This window comes from Pseudophryne corroboree, chromosome 7 (genome assembly GCF_028390025.1).
Source record: "Pseudophryne corroboree isolate aPseCor3 chromosome 7, aPseCor3.hap2, whole genome shotgun sequence".
Taxonomy (NCBI): Eukaryota; Metazoa; Chordata; class Amphibia; order Anura; family Myobatrachidae; genus Pseudophryne; species Pseudophryne corroboree.
Window position 1 is genome coordinate 111,279,081 of NC_086450.1, and position 17,911 is coordinate 111,296,991.

General features: G+C 43.4%; 1 protein-coding gene across 1 annotated transcript in view; it reads left to right on the forward strand.

Moving 5' to 3' along the window:
* STAM2 (signal transducing adaptor molecule 2) overlaps positions 1–7,883 on the forward strand; it is a 198,115-nt gene extending 190,232 nt beyond the window's left edge. Inside the window, exons 13-14 of the mRNA XM_063933540.1 lie at positions 6,253–6,431; positions 6,522–7,883. Of these exons, the coding sequence (XP_063789610.1) occupies positions 6,253–6,431; positions 6,522–6,738 (396 nt within the window). The 3' untranslated portion in view covers positions 6,739–7,883. The remainder of the gene's footprint in view (positions 1–6,252; positions 6,432–6,521) is intronic.
* The last annotated feature ends 10,028 nt before the right edge of the window (positions 7,884–17,911 follow it).

Sequence of the window (17,911 nt, forward strand, 5' to 3'; positions counted from 1 at the left end):
TCCATATACCCATGCAAAGATGGCCAATGTTATTTCTAAGATTAAAGTTGGATTTCTTAAAAAAACATTATCTCTTCTCTAACTTTTGATATAACTGATTAAGTACCAGCCAATCAGCTCCTGTCATTTTTCAAACACAGCCTGTAATGGGATGTCGTACACCATTAGGTTTTATGCCTTTCATACTTCCGCCTCCCAGGATGCTTCCTTTGGACGCCGGGTTCTTGTGCCCACTACGGTGCGTCCCCTCCCATGAGGAACTGCTTTAGGACATCCCCGATGTTTTCCCTATGGAACACAGTGTACCCCGCTGCAGAAAAGCAGATTTATAGTAAACTTGCCATAGTTAAATCTCTTTCTGCGAGGTACACTGGGTTCCACAGGGCGCCCACCCTCACGCACTTGGCTTCTTTGGGTTTGTATGGCAGTAGCCGATGGTCCCTTCTCCTTTCGTGACAATGTGGTTCTATGTGACTAACGTCTGCCTTCTCTTTTACCTGCTACTGCATTGGACTGGTTATGAAACTGAGCTCCAGTGTCCGGAGGCGGGGTAATAGAGGAGGACATGCAATGCATCCTGGGAACAGTCAAAGCTTTAGCCTGTTGGTACCTCTGGATCAAGATCCAACTCTATACCCCAGTCTTTTCCCTGTGGAACCCAGTGTACCTCACAGAAACAGATTTAACTACGGTAAGTCTACCATAAATCTCTTTTTCTCCCCTCTGGGGCCCCGCCGGCGAGACGCTCCTATCCGGGGCAGTCTATCCAGTCCTTTCAGTCTCACAGGTTTCGATCTAAGGCCAGAGGTGCCTCCAATGCGGCTAGAGGCACCAGAGGTAAGTCCAGAAAACCACCAAGCACCAGTTCTCAGGAACAGTCCACCGGTTCTGCTTCCACTAAGGCCTCAGCATGACAGTGCCCACCCACCCCAAGGGGATCTTGAGGTAGGAGCTCGACTGCGTCACTTCAGCCGCGTCTGGGTCAGAGGTCTTGTTTCCCAGGGCTACAGGCTGGAGTTCGACAGTACCCCCCCCTCTCAACGATTTTTCAAATCAGGCTTACCAGCTTTGGAGAATATGCAAGTTAGGTTGAAACAGGCCATCTGAGGGTTGGTTCAGTCCCACGTCATTGTTCCAGTACCACTACCGCAACGTGGCAAGGGGTTTTACTCAAACCTGTTTGTGGAAGCCGGATGGTTCGGTCAGACCCATTCTGAATCTGAAATCCTTGAATCCTTATTTGAGGATGTTCAAGTTCAAAATGGAATCCCTGCAAGCAGTGATTACGGGCCTTGAAGAACAGGAATTTATTGCCTCCTTGGATATCAAGGATGCCTATCCCCATATTCCGATTTGGCCTCCTCATCAGGCATACCTACGGTTTGCCCTGCTGGACGATCACTTCCAATTTCAAGCACTGCCTTTCGGCCTGTCTACAGCCCCGAGGGTATTCACGAAGGTGATGGCAGAGATTATGCTTCAACTCCGAGTCCAGGAGTTCAATGTGGTACCTTATCTGGATGATCTTTTGATAAAGGCCTTATCCAGGGAGCTTTTGTTCCTCCATTTCGACTGCACCATCCATCTTCTGTCAGACCATGGGTGGATCCTCAACTTCCAGAAGTCCCACCTGGAGCCAACTCAGAGGCTCCTGTTCCTGGGGCTGTTCCTGGATACTGTGGCCCCTACCAGAGGACAAGGCGAAAACACTTCAGGAGATGGTCCGCATGGTGCTCCGATCTACTCGAGTGTCTCTACATCTTTGCATAAGATTGGTAACAAAGGGGTTAGGATATGTCCCTGCGCACAAATGCCGCCAACCCAAGGTCTATCCTAGTGTGTCACCTAACACACTGAAATAATGCTAGAAAGGGAATATTAGAATAATCCCTAGGTGGCGCAAATAGTAAAAAGTCCAAAGAAATTACCCGTGTGGGCTAAAGTCCGTTCCTTTTCATACAAGTGAGTTCATATATGAATCCGTCGTCCAAAGATGATGTATGAAAAAAAACACAATATAAACACAAATGTTCAGTACAGTCTCTGTGGGTATTAGAGGAGCAAAATGTACACCCAGGTTCCTTCGACTATTCAGTACTTGGGATGTGCAGTTCTACTCGTAAGGTCCACCTCAGTGACTCGCATAAATGGACTGCTTACATGTGCTTACTTCTAAAACAATTTGTATAAATCACATCAAGGTTTCTTTCACCCATACAAATGCAGTATCCAAAATAATCAAGCACCCACGAGTAGGTCTCTGGGTATATAGGATGCTCACGTGTATGCTTACTTCAAGGTGCGGTGTACTTTCACATCAAAGGTTTCTTTCGATGTTTTCCGCTGTCTTCCTCCTCTATTCCTTCAATTTTACTTCATGCTCAATAAAAAGCACAAAAAAAACGAAGGAATGTATGAGGGTACAAAAGATTTTTAATAAAATAATTTAAAACAGATATTCGTCACAATAGGTTCTTATAATTGGACAAATGGTAATAATCTCATGACCAGATAGTGCAACTCCTCAACGTGAGAAAAAAAGATGGAAAACCCGGGTATTCTCACCGTTGTATCGTTGAATTCACTGGCAAAAGGTATTCAGCTTCCACATGCTCCACCACCAACGCGTTTCTACTGTATGTAAGTCTTTATCAAGGTGCATAAGATTGTTAGGCAAGATGGTTGCCTCATACGAGGCGATCCAGTACGGGAGGTTCCATGCCAAAACGTTTCAGTTGGATCTTCTGAGCCAGTGGTCCGGCCCGCATCTACAGATGCACCGGATTTTTCAGCTGTCACCTCAGGCCAGGATTTCCCTCTCGTGGTGGCTAGAGTCCTCCAATCTCCTGGAATGTCAGAGTTTCGGGATTCAGGATTGGACCCTCCCCATACGGATGCGTGTCTGAGGGGATGGGGAGCTGTCACCCAAGGGGCGCAATTCCAGGGTAGGTGATCAGCCCATGAAAGCCTCCTTCTGATCAACGTTCTGGAACTTCGGGCGATCTACAATGCTCTGCTTCAAGCCTCTCCTCTACTTCGGGATCATGCAATCCAGGTACAGTCGGACAACTTCACGTCAGTGGCGTATATTAGTCGACAAGGAGGGACAAAAAGCAGAGCCTGCATGCGAGAGGTGTCAAAAATACTCCTCTGGGCGGAAAGAAATGCAAGAGCTATGCCAGCAATCTTCATTCTGGAGGGGACAACTGGGAGGCGGACTTCCTGAGTCATTATGATCTCCACCCGGGAGAGTGGGGACTCCACCATCTGGTGTTCCAGCAGATCATGAATCGTTGGGTTGCCCACAAATAGACATGATGACAAGACACTTCCCTGGTATTGCTCATGGACCAGGGACCTTCAGGCGAGGGCAGTAGATGCACACGACGTCTTGGTCTTACCAGCTGGTCTACCTGTTAACCTCCGATTCCGTTGCTCCTAAGGGTGCTCAAGCGAAGCAGACATCAGGGAGTAGAGGCAATTCTGATTGCCACGGATTGGCCTCGAAGGGCGTGGTACGCAGATCTTCTGGACATGTCCGTCGAAGACCCTTGGCCTCTACCACTCAGAAGAGAGCTTCAACAAGGGACGTTCGTCTACCCGGACTTACGGCGACTTTGTTTGACGGCATGGAGGTTGAGCGGAACATCCTAGCTCACAAAGGCCTTTCCACAAAGGTTATTACTACCATGGTTCAGACCAGGAAACCTGTGGTATCAAAACACTATCATCATATCTGGAAAAGATATGTCTCTTGGTGCGAGGAACGCACGTATCCGCCTGCGGAGTTCCACTTGGGACGTTTCTTACTTTCCTGCAGGCTGGTGTGGATAAGGGCATACGTCTGTGTTCCATTAAGGTCCAGATTTCAGCTCTCTCCATTTTCTTCCAGGAGAAATTGGCACTGTTGCCAGAAGTTCGGACCTTCTTGCAAGGGGTACTCCACATACAACCACCTTTTGTGCTGCCTACAGCACCCTAGGATTTGGATGTATTGTTAGCATTTCTACAGTCCTCCTGGTTTGAACGTCTGATGACGGTAGAAGACAAGTACCTCAAGTGGAAGACGGTGATGTTACTGGCCCTGGCTTCTGCTCGTCGTGTCTCAGAATTGGGGGCCTTATCGTGAAAAAGTCCATACTTGGTCTTTTATGAGGACAGAGCAGAGCTCCAGACTAGACAGCAGTTCCTGCCGAAGGTTGTCTCTGCGTTTCACCTGAATCCAACCTATTGTGGTTCCGTCCAGTTCTGACGCTTCTGCTCCTCCGGAGGCATTGGATGCTGTGCGTGCCTTGAAGATCTATGTCAAGTGGACAGCTCGGATCAGAAAGACGGATTCTTTGTTCGTGCTCTATGATGCACAGAAAAAGGGTTGTCCTGCTTCAAAGCAGTCCATTGCGCATTGGATTCGGCTTACTATCCAACAGGCTTATGTGTCGGCAGCCTTACCTGTTCCTAAGTCTCTGAAGTGCCACAAGATCAGTGTGCTCTTCCAGAGCGGCTGCCTGTGGAGTCTCGGCCTTGCAACTATGCCGAGCTGCTACCTGGGCGGGGAAGAACACCTTTGTGAAGTTCTACAACTTTGATACCCTGGCCAAAGAGGATACCCAGTTTGGGCAGGCGGTTCTGCAGCAGTCTCTGCCCATTCTCATAAGCGATATTGTGCGCTCGCCTTAGTGCGTGGACTTTTCTGCATGTTCTTGTTCTATAGTTACCTTTTCAGCGGTTGCGGTTTGTTGTTACCTGTTGTTGCATGTGTGCTGGTGTCTAAATCTCACCACCTTTTCTGTTATCATGTTCTTGCTCCTTCTGGCACGTTTTTTTCTGTTATGTTCCTTCTCTCATATATGTCCTTTCTCCTTCAGGCACGTTTTTACCTATAACTGCCTGTGGGAGGGGGCATAGAGGGAAGGAGCCAGCACACCCAGTTGAAGAAACCCCGTCTATACCCCATCATACTAGTTTTCCCCAATATCCCTTATGGACTACGAGAAAAGAATCTACCGGTAGGTATTAAAATCCTATTTTCTCCTGTACCGGTGATATTAGAGATTTAAGCAGCTGCTGTGAAATTGCTATGTACAGTACTGTAGATATTTTTAAACAGCATTTTCCAGCCAGCGTGGGAAGTTTAGTAATTTTGTGTGGAGCTACTGATCAAAATTATACTTCTCTATTAACAAAGTGTATTATGCTATTGACCGTGTTAAATAGACCATTGTACTTATTGGTCTTTATTAAGCAGAACCTAATACATTAAACATTGCTCCCCTCCAACAGCCAGTACATGCTTTCTTGATGGTAGAAGATTCAGGACATTATAGCATCTACTATTTATAGGATATTATAGCAGATATAGGTTCAAACGGTCGACACAAGTTTTTTTTATGGTTTTTTTACATGTTTTCCCAATTTATGCTTGATTTTATTATCCACTTGGACTATGATTGGGAAAAGTAACCTTGCCTGAAGTGTGGTGAGCAAAACAAGTCTGCGAGGGTTTCTATGGATTGTGGTCACATATGATGAAACATACAAAATGACACACAGAACCCCCAAAAAAACTTGTCGACCATTGTCATATTGCCCTTTTGAATCTGTTGACCTTACCCACTGTCTACCTTTTTACCTTTCTACCTTTTTTTTTCTTTTTCTCATTTAAATTTTTATTGAAATTGATCAATAGCCATCGTGTTAAAATACACACAAACAGGTACAGGTCATGACAATTAACTTATTAGGAACTTGTTCTGACAGTATTTTACCTGTCAACCTTTTGTCTCTGTCTGCCTACTGCATGTCGACCATATGGGGTCGATCTAATGACTACCTAGACACTGTAGATCTTCTATACCGCACCCTGTATGGGGTCCTTAACACAGTCCTGGTCATTTTGAAGCCTCACAGGCTGCTAATTTGTGTCATTTTCCTGCTTTGTGCTGCATTGTTGCATAATGTGTGTCCAGCTTCAGTCTTCATTCATTGTTCTCTTCTCTGCAATGCAAGGACTGTATGATTGTACATAACATGTATGCCGTCACTGTAGGCTGCTCTTCACACACTGGGACTTGTGTTGTGATCAGATTCAATCCTTCCCCTGGGATTTATGGGCAATGACTTATTTCATGGGCTTGTATTAAATGTTGTTACAGATATTATTTCAAGATGGAATCACATTAAATGTAATTTTCCTTATTAGTTTTAGCACAATCGTTTTGTTTGCGCTAATTCAGCACTATGTTCTCTTTCTAGGGCTATCCAGGGCAGCCTCAGGGTGGTAGCTATTTGGTACATGGTATGCCCCAGGTACATCCCCAAGCTCTCGCTCAAGGATACACTATGAATCCTGATCATATTGGTGCACTCAGATCTCTACCACCAAACATCAACTCTACAGTTACCACCCAAGCGGCTCACACTCCGTATCTCAGGTAACTGCTTCATTATAGATACATAGATTTTGAACATGGTTTTTGATTTTGCTATTTCATTATGTTTACGATTATTTTCTTTTATTTCAGCACTGGGCACGATGCGGGTTCAAATCCTCAATATTTAAATCAAACCTCTGCCCCAGGAGCCCAAAGTTATGGCCAGCCAATGGGAATGTCCGCAGATATGTCAGCATATCAAAATGCAACGTCCTCTTTGCCTCCAGGATCCAACTACACAATGGCCGGCCCCTTACACTCAATTCCTCCACAGCCCCCAACTTACTACCAACAGCCTCTTCTCTGAGACTTAAAAATCTTCATAGACCTCTGCAAAGTTATTCTTGTGTCAGTCACAAGTTTCTTAAGTCATAACTCCAAAACAATGGTTGTAGACACAATAGGACAGTGTTTTCTTGTGTATCGTGGACCATGAGCAAGTACGAGATTCCAACAATACAAATGGTGTGCATTCTCCTCCCACGAATATTCATACTAATCAGTTTTCTTTGCAATTACAAACACTTCCTGTGTCTTAGGGTGATACAGTGCTGCCTCTTTATTGAACAGTTCCAGCTGCAAAAGTATAAGTAGTAATTAACAGTAGATTTTTGCCAACTGGTTCGATTAAGATTTAAAAATAGCAAAGCTTTTAAGTACCACATACAGCCGAAAGGCTCTAAAAGGTAACAGATTCCATTGTCTGTATCCTCTGTCTTAAGATACTGCTAATATATACTCCATGCTGTCTTTCTTGGGTCGTATTATGGAAAAATACTTCACTTACATGATTAAAAAGGATCTACAGTAAATCCATTTTCTGTTTAAAGTTGTACTCCCAAATTGATAATAAGATGGTTTGTAAAGCATATTACAAATTTGTGTTGTTGGAATGTGAAATCACTGAATAGTTAATTTACAAATACACCTGATACATTCTCCTGCAGCAGTAATGTTAAAAACCTTACGAAGTGCTGTATTTCATCCAGAAGACAGCCAGAATATAAATAACACCTATTTACAAATCGTCTTCTCAGTTGGGGAATATGAATGACAAAAAAGCATAATGTTCTCTTTAAGTGTTTAAACACAACATAATATAGTGTGTAATGTAGAATGTTTGAAAACCAATATTATAAAAACAAAAGAGGACTGACTGACTGCAACCATTAGTGTCAGTAGTCGCAGGGAAAGTGCAATATTTCTGTCCTGAGAGCCGATTGGTAACTAAAGAAGGTCATTATGTCACTGCGGTAATAAAGAAAGTATTGAGTAGCGATCTGTGAGGCAGTTCTTCCCCGGGCAACTTTCTTTCATAAAACGTTGGAGAAGTTTATACTGCTAAATTGAATGCCATGGGTGGTTGGCCCAGAATATTGTTGGAACCTCTCTCATTTAGGATGCTGCACACTGTGGATTAGACTCATTTTAAAATATAAATATTTTTATTTATGGTGTGTGTTTTTTCTCTTTACTTCCAACTGCACCTTACCTATTACTTCACTTGGCTAGGAGATGCTCGTTTGCTTGTTGATTTGTGTTTTACAAAGGGCACACCAAAAACCTCTTTCCAATATCTGTTTTGTAGCCTACAAATATTAAAGTCTCAGAACATTATAATTTCAGAATAGTTTGGAGTGGGTAGGACAGTAGATCATCATAAGAGATACATTGCAGCAGGTACCGCAGTAGGCAAGGGCTTCTCGTTCCCCTCCAGCTGTACTCGTGAAGTGAACCAGAGGACAAGGGCATGAAATGGAGGGGGAGGCGTTCCCCCTCCAGCTGTACTCATGAAGTGGACCAGAGGACAAGGGCATGAAATGGAGGGGGAGGCGTTCCCCCTCCAGCTGTACTCATGAAGTGGACCAGAGGACAAGGGCATGAAATGGAGGGGGAGGCATGGAGTCTTGTGATAACATTATATAGTAAAACTTCAACTTATTTGCCCACCAGTCAAAAAGAGAAACTTTCACTGATGCAAAATAATTTTTATACCACATGGAAGCGTTATTTGTATCCGGACTCCAGGTCCTGGTTTTTTAAAGGGGGGATCTTCTTTTTTTTTTTCTTTTTTTCCGGATTTGTGTGCTAGGTCTCCTCAGTGTTGGTGCTGACTAGAGACTCTCGTGGCCACTGGAACTCACTGATTTACTGGAAAAGATGTAAAATAAGTGTGTTTATTGGTGTAAAACATCTGAATGACATTTGTGATTTTTGCTTTCTTTTCTAAGAAAGTGGATAAATGTTTCAGGTTGTGGTGACTGATGCACGTATATTGGCACCTTAATTAAAAAATAATTTATATGAATGTCCATCTGCTGCCTATACATACTGTAGACGAAAGCCATTGTATGAACGGAATTTAAATTTATGATGGTGCAACCTAAACATTTGCTGGTGACCCATGCACTGTACTTCACTGACTGAGTAGATGCAGCCATGGCAGAAGACCAAGAATCCTGAAAATACAGCTGCTTAAATCACTAGGAGGCAGGGGTATTACTCAAGCTCCTTGTCCCACTGGCTCCTAGTGAAGGGCAAATTAATGTGATTTCTGCCATGGTATTGGCTGTCGCCAGTGTGCTGGTGATAGGGGCACTTTCAAAAGTTATCAAACCTTTTGTGATGAAGGGTTTTATGCTACTTCAAATGTTTCCCTTGTGTACAGACCGACTCCTCTGAGCAGTGAGAAACGAGCCCACCACTTTCATCAATATTTGTAGTCTTTTTTCACTACTCAAGTGAGTACAGTGGACTATATAATGGTAATATAGTTTTATTGATAGATCAGCCTCTTATTTACAGTAAATGTCACACTTATTTGTCCAGGCTGTAAGTTCATTTCTAAAGCAGTTGCATATTTTGGTATCACATTATATTGTCCTATTACAGTCTTTATTTCCCCAATTCATTTCTGTCCTGTCTTAAATGTCATTTTATAGAAGGAATTCCATTCATAGACTTGTGCTTGAGATGCTGGCGTGTGTTGTGTTCTAAAACAAATGCTTGGGAGTGAATTGATCTAGATTTAATGCATTTACCTACAGATATCGTTTGACATATAAAATGTATAAATAGTGTATATAGACTAAAGTGGTTAATGTGTACTTACAGCTGTTTATTGAATGATCCTGTATCAGGTCATTCTGGCACTGGTTATTCAACAGCAGCTGAAAAGACACTTGTTCTCCGAGTCTTATATAGACAGTTGTCTATGTTCAATTTTATATATACGGCTATGTGAACCATTTCTCTTTGGGGCAGGGGCGCTTACATTTGTATATATGGCAGCATTGTTATGTCTCTTCTTTTTGGGTAGGAGTTGGAGGGTAATGTCTGACTTGTAATCTGATGACATCATTTGAAAGATACTATGTAGATAGTGTAATAATTATTTTATCCTTTGCTGCTGCATTACGCAGGGTTCATTTTGGTGTTAATGGGGTGTGCTTAGTTTATCTTCCTTGCACAATACTAAATTGTTATATTTATTTTCAGGATTGTTTCCAATTAAAAAGAAAATTGCTGCCAAAAAGCATTGTTGTATTCTTTTTGTAAGAGGTCAAAGAAATTGTCATTTTCTGTAGAATTCATTATTTAGTACCTCTAAGCAGCGCAGCGGCGACAGTAAATATACACATTCTCAGGAACTCAATCAAATATGTCTGAAATAAGGCTATTTGTTGTTGACATAGCATTTTGGCGTATATAAATGATAGGAGATGGGTATGGCTTACCAGCGCTGGGGATCCCGGTGGTCAGCATTCCGACCGCGGGGTCCCGGCAGCAGATTGCCGGCGGAGAAGGGGGGGGGGCGAGTGCAACGAAGCCCCTTGCAGGCTCGGTGGCGACTGTCTGGATTTAGAGGGGGCGGGATGTAGCCGTTGCTATCGCCGGTCAAGTAACTACATCCTGATGATAGAGCTACGCAGTCTAGTTAGACAGGCAATAGGTCAGCATCATATGGTCTACAGGGTCGACATGAGAATGGTAGACACAAATGGTCTGCACATTTTCTGTGCTTTTCCACGTTTTCCCAACATTTGCTTGATATACGATGCACATGGACTATGTTTGGGAATAGTAATCTGTTGCTTGAAGCATGGCGAGTGTCTACATTTGTACCGATGGTGGTCGCAGAACACGGCTATTCAAGATGTGAAAAAAACAATTAACTTGTCGACCATTGTCATGTTGACCTTTTGAGCCTGTCTACCTACTGACTGTCTAACTAGACAGGGTAGATCTGCTGTACCACACCCACATTTTGCGGAGTGTTTTGACCAAATTGAACATTATCTAATTAACACTGCTGAAACCTCTTTTGAATTTCACACTTTAAAATGCTGCAGCGGACAATGAGGAAAACAGCACATAAACCAGAGACATACAGAGTACACAGTGTTACTGCAGAGAGGAAGAAGGGCTTTACTCATAACTGTAAGAGGCATGAGTGAGCATGGCACAGACTGGAAATGGGGACAGTAATGTGGATTTCCAAGTGTGCGGGGTACAGATTGGGGTTGGGTCTTGCAAAGAGGTGGCTTTTCAGAGAATGCTTACTTGTTTAACAACTGGGGAGAGACTGAGTTGGCATAGTAGGGAATTGCATGGTTCGGCAGAGGCACAGGAGTGAGAGGAGATGAGAGGCAGATGTACGGGAGATGTCTGGGCGAGTAATTTGAGTTCTTGCATATATAAGTAGCCTATGTATGGGTGAGGAGGAGTGAGAAAGCCAGATCAGTCTACAGAATTTACAGATTGAAGTGGGGATGTCTGTTTTTGTTGCATCTTGTGTAAGAAAAGGCTTTAGTTCCACATTTTAATGAATGTGACAGGACTGAGAGATTGAGAGGCAGATTTATTAAGCCCAGTGAAGTGATAAAGTGGAAGGTGATAACGCACCAGCCAGTCAGCTCCTAACTGTCATTTTTCAAACCCAGCCTGTAACTTGACAGTTAAGAGCTGATTGGCTGGTGATTTCTAACCTTCCACTTTATCACTTCACCAGGCTTATTAAATCTGCCCCTGAATGTGAGGAGTAAAGCAGAGGGTGGGATTGAGGCTGGCTTTAAGGCTGCAGATTTAGAATATTAAGCAGGTTTTCTGGTCAGGAAGATTTGAGGGGTGGTTGTTCAAAACAGAGCACATCTTCCTTCCTACCAGAGTGGGAATGTTTAGGCTTCAGGTAGTGTTGGGATACCCATGTGCAAATATCAGAGACAGTTGTCTCCTTTCTTTTATAGATAAACTTTATTTGAATTTGCATCCCTTATTATAATAGTGCCTCATCTTTCTTCCCAGTTTTGTTATAAACAACACATTCCGGGTAGAGTTTTATTTTTAACTTTGTTATATCATATTCTATATAGACTATTCCTCTCCTATTATGAGGCTTCTGCTCCAAATCTCATTTTGGATAGGTTTGTTGGTACGGGATGCATTTAATTTGCCGGCTGTCGGGATACCGACGGTCAGGATACAGACGCCCACGACTACGACACCCATGCAGTGGGAATAGATCCTATGGCGAGCGCAGCAAGCCCGCCAGGGGACTCTTTGCGCTTGCCCCACTGCTGGCATTCTGGCGGACGGGATGCCACTGTCGGGATATTGACAGCCAGCATCCCGTTCGACGGTAATACATACTGAATCCATTGATAAAGCACGTCATACCAATCTGCTCTTGCTTAAATGCAATAGGGGTATCTGCTCCCTATACCCAAAAATTGCAAGAGCATATGTCACTTTGCACACAGTGGAAGTATGTTGTCTACTAAACCAATATTCATGAAAACAGTTCCTGTGAATTGTAAAGGAATGGCCCACATCCCAAATGACCACCTGTCCTTCACTACATTTATGAGGCACTAGCTATGTTTAATAGCAAAATAGTCGTCATCATGAAATTCACAAGTATATAACCCAAGGAAAATAAATGTCTTTTTTTCATTTTACATCTTTTACCCAATCAATATATGCATGAAAATATCAACAGTACATAGGCAGATGTGGTGTTTTCTTAAACTGTCAACAAATGTCCAGGTTTTGTCATTTCTGAGGAGCCTTCTGTAAAACAATTGGATCTTTCATTAGTGTTGCTGATCGGCATACTACAATATTAAGGCCCCCAATACATCTGCCCGCTGTTTCGCCGATCGGTGGCCATCAGTGATCAGCCGAGAAATTCTTCATGTAAAAAATCCCTGTTTATGGTTGGGATCCAGGAATTGTGAATTTTAAAATTCTTGCATATTTCCGCTTTCCCAACCCAGGTGTCGTGATTGGGAAATTGCGACAGTGCGTTGCAAATCTAAGGGGGCCTTTGCTTAAGTGAAATAAGGAGTTATAATGTTTCCAATTGAGCCGCTGGAGTTTGTACCCCATTTTTACATTCATACCTGATCATCTCTTACATTTACACACAATAGTTGTGCAAATGTGCGCACACAAATGGATTTGACGCTTGCAGGGATTACTATACTTGGAAGAAGGTTACCACATACAAAAGTCAAATATAACATTTTATTTTTTGTTAACCAGTCTATTAGCGGCAACTTTTACTTCATTTATTGTTCATTGATGTTTTCTCCTTATGTTTTGTTGTTGGGTTTTTTTTAGCCATAGTCAACGGCTGCAGTAAGGTGATATCGGAAAATATGTATTTTAGGTAGTTTACTATTTACAATTCTAGTCAAATTCACTTTTGCCTGTAAGCTGGATATGTTCTCATTTCTTGGGATACGGTCTCTAGGTCGACAATGTTTAGGTCAACTACTGTTGGTCGACAGTAACTAGGCCGACAGGGTTTCAATGTCGACAGGTCAAAAGGTCGACATGAGTTTTTCAAATTTTTTTCTTTCTTTTTTTTACTTTTTCATACTTAACGTTCCACGTGGACCACGATTGGGAATAGCAACCTGTGCCGAGCACAGTGAGGCACCTTGCCCGAAGCATGGTGAGCCATGCGAGGGGGCACGGTGCACTAATTGGGGTTCCTGGTCACTGTACGGAGAAAATGACACCAGAAAAACATTAAAAACTCATGTTGACCTTTTGACCTGTCGGCCTAGACCATGCCGACCTAGAGACCCTGTCGACCTAGTTACTGTCAACCAATAGTGGTCGACCTAGACACCGTCGAACCTATGAACCACACCCCTCATTTTTTCTTGCTTATTTTGCATGTTGAATATGCAGCACTGTTATCCTATATTAACAAGACTGAAACAAATGTGCTCTTTGAAAATTCCCATCTACAGCCTCTAATTGAATCACCTGCTTATTACTTATTTTTATAAACATAGCCTACTGGGACTTCTAGTTCCACTGCAACTGAAGCACTAAAGACTGTCTGCTTTGCATATTAAATTAGCACCTTTGCTCTGTACATGATGTAGAAAGCCCAATAACCTCCACAGTAAAAAGAAAAAGTGTTCTGAAGTATTTCAACTTATCATGAAATCTTCACTTCAAAGACCACTTTTGTCCTGAGCAATGAGCAATATTCAGCATTTGTAGCAGGGTTCTTACATAGATCTCCCTTGGAGCAGCAAAGCTATAGCTACAAACAAAACCACCTTTTTCCCTCAGTTTGTCAACAGCACAAAAAAAGTGTGTAGGCGAAAACCAGCTAATCTGCAATTGGAATCCTGACCTGATCCATTGTGCAGTATTAACATTATGTCTGAAGCTGCAAAATTTACTGTAGACATCTATACAATTCACAAAGGCAGTCAGATTTATTTATTTTTCTTCTTGAGTATAATAAATTCAAGTTTGGTTTTCAATTGCCCTCGAAGAACAGTGACAATGCAAGAATATGAAGGTACCAATTATCTGGATGTCTTCCAATATTGAGCTAAACTTGGTGCATTATTTGAGATTTTGAGAGACTAAAAAGATTTGGTACAATAGAATATCTGCAGTTCTCCACAGACTGCCTGTAAGAAAGTAGAACATAATGTTAAACAGCGATGCATGAAGACATATGGCAGTGCCTTCTGAAAAGCTACTGCCTGCAGATTACAGCACAACGCTTCTAAAATAATCAACAAAGCAAAAAGACCCCTAGAGTATTTATCAAAAAAAATAAAAATAATCACAAGCAGCGTTTATATGTGAAATACAGCACTGAGATTGCAAAGTGAGAGTAGATCGAGGCACACTGGAGGAGTCACAGCAAAAAGAAAAATCCTTTCTGGATCATGAAAGGTTAATTCACATCTTCACTGTTAAGGCTGGTCCTGGGAGAATTCACAGCCTATCAGACTCACGATTTAAATCCACATTTCAAGATTGCCAGTCCGCTCTCTCTTCCTGGAAGACCTTGAGAGGTAGGTCACAGCCTGCAAGCACCTTACTACTGAATGACTGGAGAAGGGAGCACATGTGAGACTGGATTGGGAACCTGCTGATGGGCTGCACATACTTTGCAAAGCACCAGTGACTCAGACAGCTGATCTGTCCCTGCTCTCAGATGCCATCTTTGGAGTTCTGGTGATGATGCTGGCATTGGAGACGAAGGTGATTATGGAAAGCTAGTGTGGTAGACCAGAAGACTGGTGAGATTTGGTGATCCTTTTTTAGGGATCTGCCTTTACTCCAACTGAGTGGACATGCTTTTGTAGATATGTCCAGGAATTCCTATCCAAAAAACGGGATAACAGAAGTACAGAACACTCCAATATCACAGGTACATCTATCAGTCTAGAACATCTCTTCCACAATGACTCTGGATGACTACTTCTAGAGCTGGAGTGATATGGAAAGGCTAGGGCAGAGAGCCAGAAGTGTTATTTGGTGATTACCTGTATATTGGTAGGTTGTGTTTCATTTTCAAAAGATAGTAGTTTGACTATAGAATAGGCTGTTTATTACCAGGTTGTTCTAGTCCTAGGACCGTTGACCCTTAGAAGATGCCCAAGAGTGTAAATAGAATATATTGGGTCTCATCACTTTTTTAGACCGATCTCAAAGAGCTCCATGTAGCAAATAAAGTCATTTCTGCATCTCTGTAAAAAATGTTGGTAGATTTTAGGTTTATTTTGGTCGTAATTGTACTCAGGGAGTTTTCCATTGTTGTTGAGATCAGGTATCAAGAGGGACCGCATCCAGAAGAAGTAGGTTGAAGAGATCTGATGGAAGTACTACCTCTACAAGCTTCATCCTTCGACAGGTTAGGTCCATGCATTTGTCATCATTATTGATGCCATCCAGATTTTGTTTAAATGTAATACTGCAAATTCAATGTTTCTGCTCTCTGTAATATGAATGTATTAACGTATCTCCATTCCCCCTTTTCTCTATCGTCCTAAGTGGATGCTGGGGTTCCTGAAAGGACCATGGGGAATAGCGGCTCCGCAGGAGACAGGGCACAAAAAAGTAAAGCTTTACTAGGTCAGGTGGTGTGCACTGGCTCCTCCCCCTATGACCCTCCTCCAGACTCCAGTTAGATTTTGTGCCCGAACGAGAAGGGTGCAATCTAGGTGGCTCTCCTAAAGAGCTGCTTAGAGAAAGTTTAGTTTAGGTTTTTTTCTTTACAGTGAGTCCTGCTGGCAACAGGATCACTGCAACGTGGGACTTAGGGGGAAAGTAGTAAACTCACCTGCATGCAGAGTGGATTTGCTGCTTGGCTACTGGACACCATTAGCTCCAGAGGGATCGAACACAGGCCCAGCCGTGGAGTCCGGTCCCGGAGCCGCGCCGCCGACCCCCTTGCAGATGCTGAAGCGTGAAGAGGTCCGGAAACCGGCGGCTGAAGACTCCTCAGTCTTCATAAGGTAGCGCACAGCACTGCAGCTGTGCGCCATTTTCCTCTCAGCACACTTCACTGGGCAGTCACTGAGGGTGCAGAGCGCTGGGGGGGGGCGCTCTGAGAGGCAAATATAAACCTTATACAAGGCTAAAAATACCTCACATATAGCCCATAGGGGCTATATGGAGATATTTAACCCCTGCCTGACTGGAAAAATAGCGGGAGAAGAACCCGCCGAAAAAGGGGCGGGGCCTATCTCCTCAGCACACGGCGCCATTTTCTGTCACAGCTCCGCTGGTCAGAACGGCTCCCAGGTCTCTCCCCTGCACTGCACTACAGAAACAGGGTAAAACAGAGAGGGGGGGCACATTAATGGCTATATATATATATATTAAAGCAGCTATAAGGGAGCACTTAATATAAGGATATCCCTTGTATATATAGCGCTTTGTGGTGTGTGCTGGCAGACTCTCCCTCTGTCTCCCCAAAAGGGCTAGTGGGTCCTGTCTTCATTAGAGCATTCCCTGTGAGTTTGCGGTGTGTGTCGGTACGTGGTGTCGACATGTATGAGGACGATATTGGTGTGGAGGCGGAGCAATTGCCAAATATGCAGATGTCACCCCCCAGGGGGTCGACACCAGAATGGATGCCTTTATTTGTGGAATTACGTGATGGTTTATCTTCCCTTAAACAGTCAGTTGAGGACATGAGGCGGCCGGACAATCAATTAATGCCTGTCCAGGCGCCTCAAACACCGTCAGGGGCTGTAAAACGCCCTTTGCCTCAGTCGGTCGACACAGACCCAGACACGGGCACTGATTCCAGTGACGACGGTAGAAATTCAAACGTATTTTCCAGTAGGGCCACACGTTATATGATTTTGGCAATGAAGGAGACGTTACATTTAGCTGATACTACAGATACCGTAAAACAGGGTATTATGTATGGTGTGAAAAAACTACAAACAGTTTTTCCTGAATCAGAAGAATTAAATGACGTGTGTGATGAAGCGTGGGTTGCTCCTGATAAAAAGTTGATAATTTCAAAAAAGTTATTGGCATTATACCCTTTCCCGCCAGAGGTTAGGGAGCGCTGGGAAACACCTCCTAGGGTGGACAAGGCGCTAACACGCTTATCTAAACAAGTGGCGTTACCCTCTCCTGAGACGGCCGCACTTAAGGATCCATCAGATAGAAAGATGGAAGTTATTCAAAAGAATATATACACACATGCAGGTGTTATACTACGACCAGCTATAGCAACTGCCTGGATGTGCAGTGCTGGAGTAGTTTGGTCAGAATCCCTGATTGAAAATATTGATACCCTAGATAGGGACAATGTTTTACTGTCGTTAGAACAAATAAAGGATGCATTTATCTATATGCGTGATGCACAGAGGGATATTTGCACACTGGCATCTCGGGTGAGTGCTATGTCCATTTCAGCCAGAAGAGCCTTATGGACACGACAGTGGACAGGCGATGCGGATTCAAAACGTCACATGGAGGTTTTGCCGTATAAAGGGGAGGAGTTATTTGGAGTTGGTCTATCAGACTTGGTGGCCACGGCTACTGCCGGGAAATCCACTTTTTTACCTCAAGTCACTCCCCAACAGAGAAAGGCACCGACCTTTCAACCGCAGCCTTTTCGCTCCTACAAAAATAAGAGAGCAAAGGGCTTGTCGTACCTGCCACGAGGCAGAGGAAGAGGGAAGAGACACCAA